The sequence below is a fragment of the Dermacentor silvarum genome, chromosome 10 (assembly GCF_013339745.2).
Source record: "Dermacentor silvarum isolate Dsil-2018 chromosome 10, BIME_Dsil_1.4, whole genome shotgun sequence".
Taxonomy (NCBI): Eukaryota; Metazoa; Arthropoda; class Arachnida; order Ixodida; family Ixodidae; genus Dermacentor; species Dermacentor silvarum.
The window spans coordinates 109,891,725-109,903,358 of NC_051163.1; the positions used below are offsets into that span (position 1 = coordinate 109,891,725).

Here is an 11,634-nt window from a genome sequence, read left to right on the forward strand (position 1 = left end):
GCCCTTGGACTTTATACGGAACCTCACGGCGACGATCGACGATGCCGACGGCAGAAATCCGCTTGGAGTGTCCATGTAATTGCAATCGCAATAAAAATACGTTTGAATGGCCATTACGTCGTAGCGCGTTATTGTCGCAGGGTATTTAGTTACACAGTTTGATTCCTAGTAATAAAGCAGTAGTATGAGCGCTGTAACTTGTTCGCACTTTTGGGTGAAAAAAAAATCTCTCGTCACACTTGCACCAATCTGCATGATACATGTGAGTGCACACGTTGGAATTGTATTCTCCATGGGCAATAAATTATTCTACAGATGGCTCGGTTCTGTACCTCTCGGAGCGATATGAGACGACAACGGTAAATAATTGTTGTTAATAATCGCTGTTTTTATTGTTACATTTATTGCTTCTCCTACTACCGCTCGCTTCCAAGCCTGTTCCCGGTTGTGGGTGTTTGCCATTCTTAAGAGGTCAGCAGCAGCGGCAGCAACTGAAGAAGAAGAAGAAAGGTCCGTGACCCATGGTTCTGCTGGCCAGACTTGGAGCTTTACTAGGCGTCTTTGGCTTCCACAAGATCACCAAAATGAGGTACCGTTCATAATCTTGATTTCATGTGTATCATCTGCTGTTTGCTCGTGTACGGCGAGCTCTAAGACACGAATTACGTGCTTGAATTGAAACAACGCGAACCGTTCGAGATGGGATTGCATATTTTGCCCGCAGCCGCCAAAGAAATCAGGCTGTTAGCCCGCTGGCAGTTTGTCCGGCAGTTATTTGCTCGACAATACCGCTAAATGCCAGTTGCTCGGCGCAGTACAGTCTGTACAGTGTTTTGGACAGGCCTGCTTTGGACTGGCCGGGCAGTGGTTTGCTACCGCGCAGGCTTCTGCGAACATTCCTTCGCAATTCTTCATTTGTGCAGCTAACTGCAGCGCGCACGAAATGCAGACGCAGGCAGAGAGAACGAGCGCTGAGCTTAACAACGAATCGAAGCCATCAGTCTCTTTGATTTCGCTGCACTTTCGGAACTATATAGTTCCGTTGCGGTACAATGGGAGTGCAGTAGAGTAGTGCCAGTTCAGAAAGTTCAAGTGAAGTACCTGCACCAGCGCGGCCCGTTTATGTCCACCAGGTGAACACTTACAGAATGCCCCCCCCCCCCCCCCCCTTGTGTATTGTGTATTCGCCTCGCTAATCCATCATCGTCTCCCCCAAGTGGCGCTGACAACCAGCGAGGCTTGTGTTACGCATCAGGTGAAGGTTCGCGTGTAGGAGCCGCTGTTCGCATGGAGCGGCGTGGTCTGGTTAACAGCACACAAGCGAAAACGATCTTTTGTTTCCGTATCTAAAACTATATCATTTCCGTACCATGCACGCGTCTGTAAAGTCAACACGGGCAAATTTCACCAGAAGTGTCAAATGTTCGAGCAGTATTCTAGGCACAAGAAGAGCCGTCCCATTAGGTGCCTGTGCTGGAAGATCTTGTCGACGTTGAACAGCAGTTAACGTGAGCTCCACCAATAGCACGATGGTGGCAGCGTTATCTGTTGCGCGTGATATTGCGCAACACATAAAAAGAAAAAGAAAAAATCAGCGCAACTTGCACTAGTGGTGCAAGGCTGGAGCAAACAGCGGAGCTTGTGATCGACCAAGCTGCAGCCAGGGTCGCTATCCCTACGACGCTGGATACTCAAACGCAGACTCTCGCGTTCTGGTTCTCGAAATTCGGGATCTTCGACTCGACGACGCCTCTTCTCGGCTGCAGCTTCGGCACGGTATTCCGGATCGGCTCGCCGCCGACGCGCAGATTCTCGCTTGGCCGCACGACGCGCTTCAAGACACGGCTCCGCAAAGCGTTGACATGTTCAATTATGGGGTTTTACGTGCCAAAACCAGTTCTGATTATGAGGCACGCCGTAGTGGAGGACTCCGGAAATTTGGACCACCTGGCTCGGCGCGGCGGTGCGGAGCGGCGGCGAAGCGAGGCGCAGCTGTGCCAAGTGGTTGCTAAGCAACGCGCGGTGACGTCATCGCCAAACGCAGTTTCTAGTCTACGCTATACGGACCAACCTCCGGTTTAAGCAGCTCAGCTGTTAAACAGTTTATGGTCTAGGTAAATAAAGCATTGGGCTACTACGCTGGAGACCTTGGTTGAAGTCACACTAACGGTCGTTTAATGTATCTTCTTTGAACACCCACACATGCGCGACGCTGAAGGATGTGGATGCTATCCGGATGCACGACTAAAATCCGGGCCGGGATACTATATTAACGGCCGCATGTTCGTCGGACTGCAGTGCTCCCTCACCAACAACCGTGGATGTCTGTGAGGAGGCAGCGTATGCAATCCACGCGTAGTTTTGTGTACAGGTCACTGAGCAGGCAGCCGCGTGTGGAGTAAATGCTGACAAATGTCTGAAAAGCTGCGTTTCCGCGTGACCAGATCAGATTGAGAACAAACGATACCTCCCGGGATAGTTGGTGAAATTTAGCTTTCGGAAGAGGGGCGCAAGTTAAACACACAAACACAGCTGAAGTAAAGAGAAGACGACCACTCGTGTTATCTATATACTTCATCACAGAGTTTGGGTGTCAAGTTGCGCTCTTGTTCTAATAACGATATATCCTATATACCCACTACGATTTGCTGCTGCAGTTCATTATTTTAGACAGAGCGTCCACACCTTCGAAAGGTGGCGGAACGTCCTTCATGCGAGCTCGAGTATACAATAGACCTTATACTAGTATTACTGCTAAATGTCGGCTCAGTGCTATCTGAGACGACGATCAAGTTTGCAGGCTCTACGACGTTGATAAAATTTGTATGTTCGCCTCAGTAACACTCGCTGTTACATATATCTATGCATATTTTCTTTTTGCTTGCAGCTTGCACGTTCTGTCCCAACTGCGCCGTCCATCTCGCAGGATTTTCGGACGGCCACAGCTGGTGCTTTTAGCCGCCGTTCTTTCCTGTGCACGAGGACAACCGAAACTCTGCTTGAAGGAGTACCGTTTCACCCCCCAGCACACGGCCTGCAAGTCATTGTTAAACCTCACGGGACTTCCAACTTACGGGGGGCAGCTGGTGCACAAGAACACCATCCTGGGGCTCCTGAACTCCTTCCGTAGCAACGTGGCGGTGGGCAACTGCAAGGACTTTCCAAGCGCCTCCAACATGTTGAAGTTGGAGTGGGACCAGGAACTGTTTAACCTAGCCTTCGTGCACGCCAGTTACCTCCTTAACGATTCCAACTGGCCCTTTCACGACAAAGTGGAGAACCGTCACACGAAGAGGTTCGTAAAAACGGGACAAAGCGTCACTCGTCTGCACAACGCCTCTCACCGGTACGTCTCGTACTGGAACGCCGTGATCAGGGGATGGTTCGCGGAGCACGCCCGGTTGGAGCGTTCGGAGGTGAGGTTCTACAAAGCTACGCGCTGGGATGACAACGTCACTCAGATGTGGTGGGCTGAGACGGCCTTCGTGGGCTGCAGCTACTCGACGATGGCGAGGCATGTGTCGACTGGGCCGACTGACGAATACGCCTACGATCACGCCTACGTCTGCAATTTCGGACCGGCGGGCAACGTGTACGGGCACCCAGTCTACATAGAGGGACGGCCGTGCAGTCGCTGTCCCAAGGGAACCAAATGCGAGCCGACGTCGGGCCTCTGCGGCTATGAGCCGGAAATTCCATGGCCAGAACTCCGAGACGACGAGATGCCGCCGCCACCAACGTTGGGGGCCCCCGCCGCCGCGCTGGCGCCAGCGGCGGCGTTAGTGGGCGCCACTGCTGCGCTGCACATTCTTGAAACATGGGCGCGCATATTCTGCCTGCCCTGAATACGATAAAAACGTTATGCGTCTCATGCATCGCGGCTTTGCGACGTCATTCGTGATCCTCAATTAAACCACATCGCCGTCCGGTGTATACGCTCGACAGAATAAGGAAATGACGTCGTTTTGCTCTTGTTCTGCGATATCTGACGAATCGCCCGCCGTGGTGGTATAGCGGCTGTGGCGTGGTGCTGCTAACACGAGGTCAGGGGTTCGAATCCCGGCCGTGGCGGCCGCATTACAATTGTTGCTAAATGCAAAAAAAAAAAAAAGAAAAGAAAAAGAAACTCTGTGTGCCGTGCATTGGGTGCACCTTAAATATCCCCAGGTGGTCGAAATTAATCTGGAGTCCTCCACTGCGGCGTGCCTCGTAATCAGATCGTGGTTTTCGCACGTAAAAATCCAAAATCTTTTAATATAGTATTACGTATACAGGGTGTCCCAGCTATCACGCAGCACGATTAAAAAACAAAAAAGAGGAACGGCGTTATGCGAACGATAGTGGTTTGGGCTAGTCGAGGGCTGACTTACGCACGTGATACCGCTATTAATCACATTTCAGATGGTTTCTGAAGATTGCTTTATTATTAATAAGGATTATTTTATTTTTAAGCGGAAATCTCAGGCTGAAGCCAACGTTTCCTAAAGACTCTTGTTCGGTCCTTGTTCGACTATCGTTTCACAATTTTTGCTCTTTAATAAGAAAATTACCGGGAGAAAATAGGCAACAGAAGAACTGGCTACCCCATCCGTAAGGAATGCAGAGAAAACCGAAACAAACGAAGAAAAAATAGCGTACGTAGGGAGCAGCACTTAACTCAGGCGTATTCTGATGTGTGTCCCAGGTATCACGCAGTACGATTAAAAAAAAAAGAGGAACGGCGTTACGCGAAGCAAACCTAGTGCGTATTGTTTCCAGCACAGTGGAGTAGCCGCCAGTAATTTTTTCTTTACTGAGATATAATTAGGTAATTGTAATTATCTAACTCGAGAAGCACTGTCCTAATTATCGAAGTGTCAATGAGAAAATTGTAGAGCAACATGAAAAACTCCCGATACAGCTTTCTGTTGCTCAGTGCGTGCCACATAAATGTGTTTTTCCGAGTGCGAAAGGAGCCCGCGAATACACGCAGAATTGCCGCGCGACTGGCCGCTCGAGGCACTCTGCGTGTATTCGCGGACTTCTTTCACGCTCGGAAAAACATTTATGTAGCACGTACTGAGCAACAGAAAGCTGTATCGGGAGTTTTTCCATGTTGCTCTACAATTTTCTCATTGACACTTCAATAATTAGGACAGTGCTTCTCGAGTTAGATAATTAACTACAATTACTTAATTAAATCTCAGTAACAAAAAAATACTGGCGGCTACTCCACTGTACTGGAAACAATACGCACTAGGTTTGTTTCGCATAACGCCGTTCCTCTTTTTAAATCATGCTGCGTGATAGCTGGGACACCCTGTATACAGGGTGTTTCATTTTAGCTGCACCAAATTTTCAAAAATTTCCTGTGGTAGATAGCACAATTATAATCCTTGATCTAAACTACTCGATGAGGCGACTGTTAATTCAAAGCCTAATTCAATAATTAAAATTCTCAGAACTGAACCAACAACAACAGCAAGCCAACAGCAACCAGCAACGTCAGCAAGATCAGGGAAGCCGAACCAACGGCAAGCCACCGCCGCGACGCGCGACGCCGCCGCTGCCAGATGATGATTACAAGGTGGTGTACCGACCAAGAACCGGCATGAAGCTATCCAGCTGGCCGGACGAGAAGATCACCGAGGGACTTGCAAGGGCAAGTGGTTCCCCTTTCAAAGAGTTTTGCGCGAAAGTAACCATCCAAACGCAATGGAAGCAGAACCTGATAATTGCCAGCACCGCCGACGAGGACTACGCACTCAAGCTCGGTTCCATCAACGGCATCGAACTAGGGGCGGCCACATACGAAATGACGCCGTACATCAAACCGCTCCCAGGAACAGTGCGTGGAGTCGTGCACGGTATCACTGCGTGTACGACGGAGAAACGACTTGCGGAACTTCTGGCAGCCAACAACTGTGGCATCCTGCATGCGAGGATGCTCGGCAAATCCACCTCAGCAGTTATCACCTTCGAAGGTCCGCACGTCCCTTTCTACGTGAAGGTGGCCAGCTCGTACACACGTTGCCGCCCATACCGCAGATCGGTACAGTATTGCAAGGCCTGCGGAGAAATCGGCCACCGGCAGGACGTATGCCCCAACCCAGATAAACCTATCTGCAACCGGTGCGGGGTGCAGAACCCACAAGCAGACCATGATTGCCAGTTGCAGTGCAAACTATGCGGACTACCTCACGAGACGGCAAGCAAGGAGTGCGAGAAAAGGCTCAAGCCAAGACCCCCGCCCCTGTACGTCAGGGAGAGAAGCAAATCAAGAGGCCGACAGCCATCTATAACAAGGGAGACAAGTTCAAGCTCCTCGGAGTATGGAACAAATAAGCCACAGCAAGATCAGCAGAAGATCAGCTGGGCGGAAGTGATAGCCAGTTCTAAGTCGACAACCGACCCGTTTCCCTCACTGCCGACACAAGAGCGAAATTCAAGATACGAGGAAACCATCTCCTCCCTCAGAAGGCAAAACGCCGACTTGTTGAAGCGGAATGAAGGGCTCATGAAGCGTCTAGAAGAGCAAGAAAGACGTCAGGAGGAACGGGACAGAAGAGCTCAGGCCAGGGAACAAGCCCTGGAGGTGAAGCTCCAACATCTCATTGAACAATTGCAGAAGCAGCAGGAACCGACCACAACACTAACGCCGCCGAGGGAACATACTCCCCCGATAGAGGACCTAGAATCGGGAATAGAGCACAAGATGAACAAGGCCCGAATTGAAGACAAGGCCGAACTGAGAAATGAGTTCCGAGTCGAACTCGCTCAGGCCGTCGACACCATAAGTAAATCTGTGGCAGCCACCGTCCAAGCAGCCGTACAAACGCTCCGCCAGGAGATCACCCAGATGGGCAACGAGCTCAGCCAACGCATCTCCATCCTAGAAAAGGACAAAGAGCAGGCAAGAAAAAAGCCAAAATACCCCATCAGAGAAGCCCAGATGAACGAGACTCTGGGAAGCCAAGATGGCGAGTAAAATAGCAAAGAAGAAAGAAGCGACCCAAACCCTCAAAATTTGGCAGTGGAATTGCAGAGGAATAAATCGGAAACGGCAAAATTTGCTTCACCTATGCACCCTACACCAACCTGACGTCGTCGCGTTACAGGAAACAGAAACGAACAATATTACGATGCGCGGCTACGAAACGCACATTGCCTCAGGAAGGACCCGGACGGCCGTCCTGATCAAGAAACATCACACGACGCAGCAGCACCAAATCAACCACAGAATTGAACACACTCTGATTGAGCTGGTTCCTCACAAGAAAACCCTGCAGAGCATCTACATCCTGAATGTATACAGTCCTCCGCGCGACAGCCTCAAGGACTTGGACAAATTCCTGAGAGAAGTGAAGAAAGTCACGAAGGGTCAAAAACTCCTTGTGGTGGGCGACTTTAACGCTCCACACGTGGCTTGGGGCTACCGATCAACCAACAAGAAGGGTATGGACGTGCACAACGCGGCACAACACCACCAGCTGACGTTGTGGACCGATCCTCAAATACCAACTAGAATCGGCAACAGTGTCTCCAGAGACACCAGCCCAGACCTGACCTTCTCCACTGGATTAAGGCAAGTCGAGTGGTCGAGACTGGAAGAGACTCTAGGCAGCGACCATCACATCATCCAGACCGAAATCACGCACCACAAAACCCCCGTGAGATTAGGTCAGGCCAAAATTACGGACTGGCCCGCTTTCCGAAAATATGAACACCCCGGAAGCCTAGAGGACATCGAGGAGTGGACCAAGAACGTGGTGGACTTGGTTACCAAGTACACAAAGACCATCCAACTCACTGCGGACAATCCCGACGTCGACCCACACCTACTTCACCTCTGGGAGGCCAGGCGTGGACTTTTGAAGAGATGGAAGAAGCAGAAGAGAAACCGCAAACTCAAGATCCGCATTGCCGCAGTCTCGCGGCAGGCGGAAGAGTATGCTGAAAAACTCGCACGTCAGAACTGGAATCAAGTGTGTGACCGATTACAGGGAACCCTCAGCAACCGAAAGACCTGGGCCATTCTAAAGACCCTTCTGGCGAAGACGGAATCAAGAAATGTCACGGGGCAACACATACAAAGACTTATACACAACTTCCAGGGCACCGAGGAAGAAGTGCTCGAAGCCATCACCGGGAAATACCTCGGAGACGAACAACAACGGAAGGCGCGGCCAGTAATTCACCCGGAGTACGAGGGGGAACCCAATCCGGATTTAGACCAACCTTTCACCAAGTCGGAGATCATGGCAGCCTTAAAAAATCTCACGAGAAACACGACGCCCGGCAGGGATAAAATTAACAACAAGACCCTCCGTAACCTGGACGACGGGGCGACGGAGAGTTTACTAAAATATATCAATGAAAGCTGGCAGACCGGCAGCATACCGGCTTCCTGGAAGCACGCGGACGTAACGATGATCCCGAAACCCGGCAAGCCCGTCAAGATACAGAACCTGCGCCCGATCTCTCTCACGTCGTGCGCGGGAAAACTTTTCGAGCACATGGTCCACAATCGACTCTCGCCCTACCTGGAAGAAGGGGGGCACCTGCCGAATACTATGTTCGGTTTCCGACCAAACCTCTCCACCCAGGACATTCTACTTCAGCTACAAGAACAAGTCATCGACGGCCTCAGCACACGCCACAAGAGTGCCATCCTGGCACTCGACGTGAAGGGAGCCTTCGACAACGTCTCACACGAAGCAGTGCTAAACAGCCTACAGCGGACCAACTGCGGACAGCGGACATACAACTACGTCCGGGACTTCCTGACGGGTAGAACGGCGACCATAGGCCTGGGGAACCTCAGGACCGAGAAGTTCCAAATACCGCCCAAAGGAACCCCCCAGGGGTCGGTGATCTCCCCGTTGCTGTTCAATATAGCGATGAGGGGATTGCCGAACCTCTTGGAGAACATCAGGGGTATCCATCACGCAATATATGCAGACGACCTGACCATATGGACGTGTACGGGATCGGTGGGCGAGCAACAAGACGCACTGCAGGAAGCCAACGACAGGACCGAGCATTATCTACACCGCTGCGGTCTTTCATGCGCGCCGGAAAAGTCGGAGCTCCTGATCCTCAAAAGGAGGACAAGAGGGCGGCCTCCGCAGGAGACACCAGACCCAACATTGACCCTACATGGAGTCAACATACCCAAGGTGGACGTACTCCGTATTCTGGGCCTCACTTTCCAGAAGGACGGTGCCGGTCTCGCCGCCATTAAAAAGCTGCAAGCGACAGTTACCCAAGTCGCGCACTTGGTGCGAAGAGTGACTAACAAAAAGCACGGCCTGAAAGAGCAGGACACAATCAGATTGATAGAAGCCCTGATAATCAGCAGAGTCACTTACGGCACCCCGTACCTGGGTCTCAAGAACAGCGAGAGAGACAAATTGAACATCCTAATACGAAAGACTTACAAGCTGGCACTGGGGCTTCCACCGACAACGTCGACGGAGAAGCTACTCAGCCTGGGCATCCACAATACTTGGGAGGAACTAGCAGAGGCCCACAAGACGAGCCAGATAGAGCGACTCAAGCTCACCAGCACGGGCAGGGACACCCTAATAAGACTGGGCTACTCAGTCGAATATGAGTCCAGAAAACAGCGGGTTCCTCTGCCCCTGAGGGAGAAGATCACGGTGGCCAGCATCCCGAGAAACATGCACCCTGAATACAACAGAGAAAGGAGGCGAGCGAGAGTGCAAGCTCTACGTAAGGCCTACGAAGGATCAAAACAAGAAGAAGTCAGATACACCGACGCGGCAAAGTACAAGAACAGAGCGGCCCACGCTATCAGCGTGATCAACGGCCAAGGACAAGAGGTAGCAGCAGCCTCGGTAAGCACTTCAGACATCGACTGCGCGGAAAAAACGGCGATAGCCCTGGCAGCCACTACGGGTAAGCGAGAGGAAGATCACATCACAGTCATCACGGACTCGCAAACAGCATGCAGAAATTACCAAAAGGGCCGCATTTCGAAACAAGCCCTGAGCATCCTCGAAAAACTAGACAATTTTCAAGAACTTTACATTGTCTGGGCCCCGGGACACGAGTCCCTGGCGGGTAATGAAGCGGCTAACGCTGCTGCCCGAGATCACATTCTCCGGGCTATCCCACCGGGTTCACGAGCACCGGCAGACCAACATGATAGCGTCCCGAAAAGATACTCCGATATCCTGAGTCATTACAGACTGGGCAGGAGGATCTACCCACCCCCGCATCCCAAGCTAACAAGAGAAGAGGCAGTGATCTTCCGCAAACTACAGACCGGCACATTCCCGCACGGCACCCTGCTACACGCCATGTATCCTACGAGCTACACTCACAGATGCGCCTTCTGCTCTGCGCCCAATATCCTCTACCATATGATATGGGAATGTCAACAAAACCCATCGACACCACCCATCACCGGACCAACCGTCGAGCAGTGGGAGGCCCAGCTGACAAGCCCGAGCCCTGAAGACCAGCATCGCCTGGTGAGCAGGGCCAAGATATCGGCTCAGGCCCACGGCATCCTGGACTAGGGACGCCGCCCACCTCGGACGATTTTAGCGTCTGCTCATTTCCCTAAATAAAGTTTATTCCTCCTCCTCCTCAGAACTGAACCAGTTTCGAGATAATAATTTTCAAAGTGTCTAACGAAATGCACGGGCATTCCAGTTAACTTAGTGCTTCAATGCATAAAACAGCGTTTTCTTCAAAAAGTTAACTGGAACGCCCATACATTTCGTCGGACACTTTAATTTTCAATATCTCGAAACTGGTTCAGTTATGAGAATTCATTCCAAGTGGATACGCCTTGCGAAGTCGGCGGCTATAATTCGTATATTGAAAGATGTGCCGTAAAATAATTAATAAGAAGTTAATTAGCGTAATTATGTAAATTATTCTATTAGGCGTTTTGATTTCTCGTGGAAGTAGCGGTCGCCTCATCGTGTAGTTTAGATCAAGGATTATAATTGTGCTATCTGCCACAGGCAATTTTTAAAAATTTGGTGCAGTTAAAATGAAACACCCTGTAGAAGGCTCATGCCTCAAGTTTCCGTTAGCCAACGGAAATTTAACAATTTACGCGATGTTCCTGCGACGCCATATATCCGTAGCGTATGCTTAGACAACATGGTCAGTTTTTTGCACGACCTAAAGGGGCAGGCTCAGTATATACTTTTTATTGGCTGGTAGCCGAGTCTTGGTGATGTCTCTACTGCCGTCTAGTTCTTAAGATTCGGCAGTGATTTTTTGGCGTCATTGTACTCGTATTTCTTTAGCGACTCCAGAAGAAGCCTCCACTATTCTCTTTTTATTAATGGATATACTATTTAGCACAGTTTTATTGATACATCCATGCACGTCCTGCGTGTCAATACAAGGCTCGCAGAGAAGATTTGAAAACATCTGTTTCAGTTTTTTTGCGACGCGCCACCTTTGGCGTACTTCTTTTTCCGTCCATATAGGACCAGTGACAGAAAATGTCTCATTTGTATTTCTTTCTTAGGCAGTTGCCGGCACAGTACGTCATGGAGCTTAAATTTCCCGAGAGCGCACCTAATAAGTACATCCGACACGCTCCATGGACGACTCCGTTGAGAATCAGAACAGCCCATGCACCTACAACGAGCTTACTAAGGACTT

The 11,634-nt window shown here is 50.6% G+C and overlaps 1 protein-coding gene across 1 annotated transcript; it reads left to right on the forward strand.

The window, feature by feature from the left end:
- Positions 1-503: 503 nt before the first annotated feature.
- Positions 504-3,845, forward strand: LOC125941094 (CRISP/Allergen/PR-1-like). The gene is made up of 2 exons (XM_049658031.1): positions 504-589; positions 2,888-3,845. The coding sequence occupies exons 1-2, from the start codon at positions 522-524 to the stop codon at positions 3,843-3,845; spliced, it is 1,026 nt and encodes a 341-aa protein (XP_049513988.1). The 5' UTR covers positions 504-521.
- Positions 3,846-11,634: the final 7,789 nt, after the last annotated feature.

Bases quoted from the DNA above. Each gene is read 5' to 3' on its own strand.
- LOC125941094 (XM_049658031.1), top strand. From the start codon at position 522: ATGGTTCTGCTGGCCAGACTTGGAGCTTTACTAGGCGTCTTTGGCTTC. The intron at 590-2,887 runs GTACCGTTCATA...TTTTGCTTGCAG, and splicing joins CACAAGATCACCAAAATGAG to CTTGCACGTTCTGTCCCAAC.